General features: G+C 51.7%; 1 protein-coding gene across 1 annotated transcript in view; it reads right to left on the reverse strand.

Moving 5' to 3' along the window:
- Positions 1-2,302: 2,302 nt before the first annotated feature.
- Positions 2,303-2,873, reverse strand: part of RNF169 (ring finger protein 169) — a gene marked incomplete at its 5' end in the record, with an annotated part of 3,637 nt that continues 3,066 nt past the window's right edge. Inside the window, one exon of the mRNA XM_010145911.1 lies at positions 2,303-2,862. Within this exon, the coding sequence (XP_010144213.1) occupies positions 2,303-2,862 (560 nt within the window). The remainder of the gene's footprint in view (positions 2,863-2,873) is intronic.

Here is a 2,873-nt window from a genome sequence, read left to right on the forward strand (position 1 = left end):
TGCTTGCCAGGTCTTCTAGGTCCAGCCAAGGCTCTAACGACTTGAATTTCCTTCGAATTCACAGCTGGGGATAGGAGCAGGATTCGGTTTGGATCAAATCAGCTTCGATCGGCACCGAGAGGCATCGCCCGGGAGCCGTGGTGGGTGGGCAGAGCAGGTCAGGTCTCACCAGACCTGCGAACAACTTCCGCCTCCCAGGGGCTGGTGTATCAGGAGATACAGAGATAATATATTACGGCATCATTGCTATAAGATTTCTCAAAACCAAAGTGTCGATCTGTTGAAATATAGTATTTAAAATATATAAATTTTATCCATTAAAATATAAGATTTCTTCTGTTTTTTTTAAAGGAAAAAAACCAAAGCCAGTTCAGTGAGGAACAAGGCGCCAGGGTCCTTGCAGCTACGTAAGTGTACTGGGAGAGAAAAAGAAAACCAATTCCTGAGGTTTGGGATGTTTTTTTAACCATTTAAGTTAAACATATTTTAGACCAATTGGGCAAAGAGCATTCTCCTCGTTAAGCAATGTGTGTTTAAACGCACCGGCTTGTCCTCCCTTCATGCCATGGGGCATGTCTGGTTTGCCCCAGTTTGGTTATGTCCCGAAAATACCACCCAGGTCAGCGAGACCGTTAACGCTGTGGCCTCTGCCCTGGATGACGGTGCCTGTGGGTCCCCAGTGAATACTCTGCAAGGCGGCTTCCGAGGGTCAAGTTGAACTGGTTTTTGCCTGATTACTGGAAATATTCAATGAAATTATTGAGCTGATGGAAACATGAAGATCTTGGAGAGCTGAAGGCCACATCTGGGCAGACAACACACGCTCCACCCAGCCCATGCTCTGAGCTCGCCACTGTGCCCGACTTCACGCCTTGAAGCGGAAATTTTTAGTGCGTTGCTCCCATGAGCTTTCCAAGGGGTTTGAACCCGAACACAACCATCTTGGAGCCGGCTCGCATTACCCTGAGCGCCTGCATCTGTGTGTCCACAGGGCTGGGCTCCCTCCCCAGCACCGCTGGGTGCCTGTGAGAGGATGGCAATGCATCAGGTTGCTTGGGATGCTCCTCAGGCCACTCTGAGACAGGTAAGGACAGGCCTTAGGTGTGCTGAGAGTTAACTGAGCAACCCCAGGGTCTGCGTCAGCAGCAAGAACCTCCCTTCTGAAACGGTCGGCCAGGGATTCCCTGTCTGCATTTCAGTGTCACTGGGAAGAACGTGAAAACCCTCTTGCCTTAGAACAGAAAGGGACTAGGAGAAACAGGAATGTGCAAGTTCCCATAAGGCTTTTGTTTAAAATCCTTATTTTATATCTTTCTTCACAGCGTTTGGCTTTTTACTTAAAGAAAGGAACCCACGTTCTGCACTGCTGGTGCCGTCGGTGAGATACATTCATTTGTAAGTACCACAGGTGGGTCTATTTGGCAGAATTTGGTGGATAATAGATTAGTTGCATGGTGCATCCAGAGGGTGGTGGTCAGCAGCTCCATGTCCAGCTGGAGATCAGTGACAAGGGGTGTCCCTCAGGGGTCTGTACTGGGACCAGTGCTGTTTAATAGCTTCATCAGTGACATGGACAGTGGGATCGAAGGCACCCTCAGCAAGTTTGCAGGTGACACCACACTGGTTGCTGCAGTGGAGATACCTGAGGTACCTCTCAATCCAGAGTGACCTGGACAAGCTGGAGCAGCGGGTCTGTGTGAACTTCATGAGGGTCAACAAGGCCAAGGGCAAGGGCTTGCCCCTGGGTCAAGGAACCCATGGTACCAGCCCCAGGTGGGGATGAAGGGCTGGAGAGCAGCCCCCAGGAGAAGGACTTGGGGGTGCTGGGGCAGGGGAAAAGCTGGACAGGAGCCGACAATGTGCACTCACAGCCCAGAAGCCCCCCGTGTGCTGGGCTCATCCCCAGCAGCGTGGGCAGCAGGTGGAGGGAGGGGATGCTGCCCCTCTGCTGCGCTCTGATTCTTACCCTATTCCCCATGTGCTGTTCACACACCCCTCCTGGCTGGGGAATCCAAATGTCACAGACTGCACATGGAGGCATTGCAGTGTATTCACGGGGACCACAGACATTTCTTTCAGACCAATGGACCAAAAGCTGGAGGAATTTTTTCTCATTCTCTTTTTTTTTTTTGTTAACCTGAAAGGACTCTGGCTTCTCTGTGAACTGGACCTACAAACATCTTACCCCCAAAATGAAAAAAACCCAATTGCTGTGGGTGGAAGTATGACAAAAAATACTTTTCCTATAAGATCATCTGATAAACCTCATCGTCCTCTACAAAGGCAACATCGTCCACCAGTGCTACTTAGCACCCAGAGTGCTCTTCGACCGCAGAAGATACCGATCGACTCTGACTTTCCGCCTGTCCACTGTCCTGTTCTCGCTGTCAAAGATGCGCTGCAGGTGCAGGGCCAACCTCCTGTCCTCCTCTTCTTGCTGGAGCTTCTGCTCCATCTCCCGCACCAGGCGCTCCTCGGGAGGGAATCCCACCTCCCCCGCTGTGTGCCTCAGTCTCTTCACGGAGCCGTTGTGCTCCAAGTGCTTCGTTTTGCAGCGTCTCTTGCGGCCCCGTCTCAGCGAGGGGGGTTGTTCCCCCATGATGTTCTCGACAGAGTTACAGGTGCTGTTCTGCACATGGATCAACTCGCTGTTGTTCAGGTACTTCAGCTGCTTTTTACCCGACGTCTTGACGGGGACCCCCAGCGCGCTGCTGTCGGGCAGCGATGCGCTGACCCCCATGAATCTTCTGCTCAGCATTTTGGGGCCAAGACTGAGACAAGATTTGTCCATGAACGCATTCGCTTTTAGGTCAGGGGCTTCGGACACTCGTGTGTTTAGGGAGGTGACGTTGGATCTCGCATCTGGTTCAGCA

The sequence above is a fragment of the Buceros rhinoceros genome, unplaced genomic scaffold (genome assembly GCF_000710305.1).
Source record: "Buceros rhinoceros silvestris isolate BGI_N320 unplaced genomic scaffold, ASM71030v1 scaffold29771, whole genome shotgun sequence".
NCBI lineage: Eukaryota > Metazoa > Chordata > Aves > Bucerotiformes > Bucerotidae > Buceros > Buceros rhinoceros.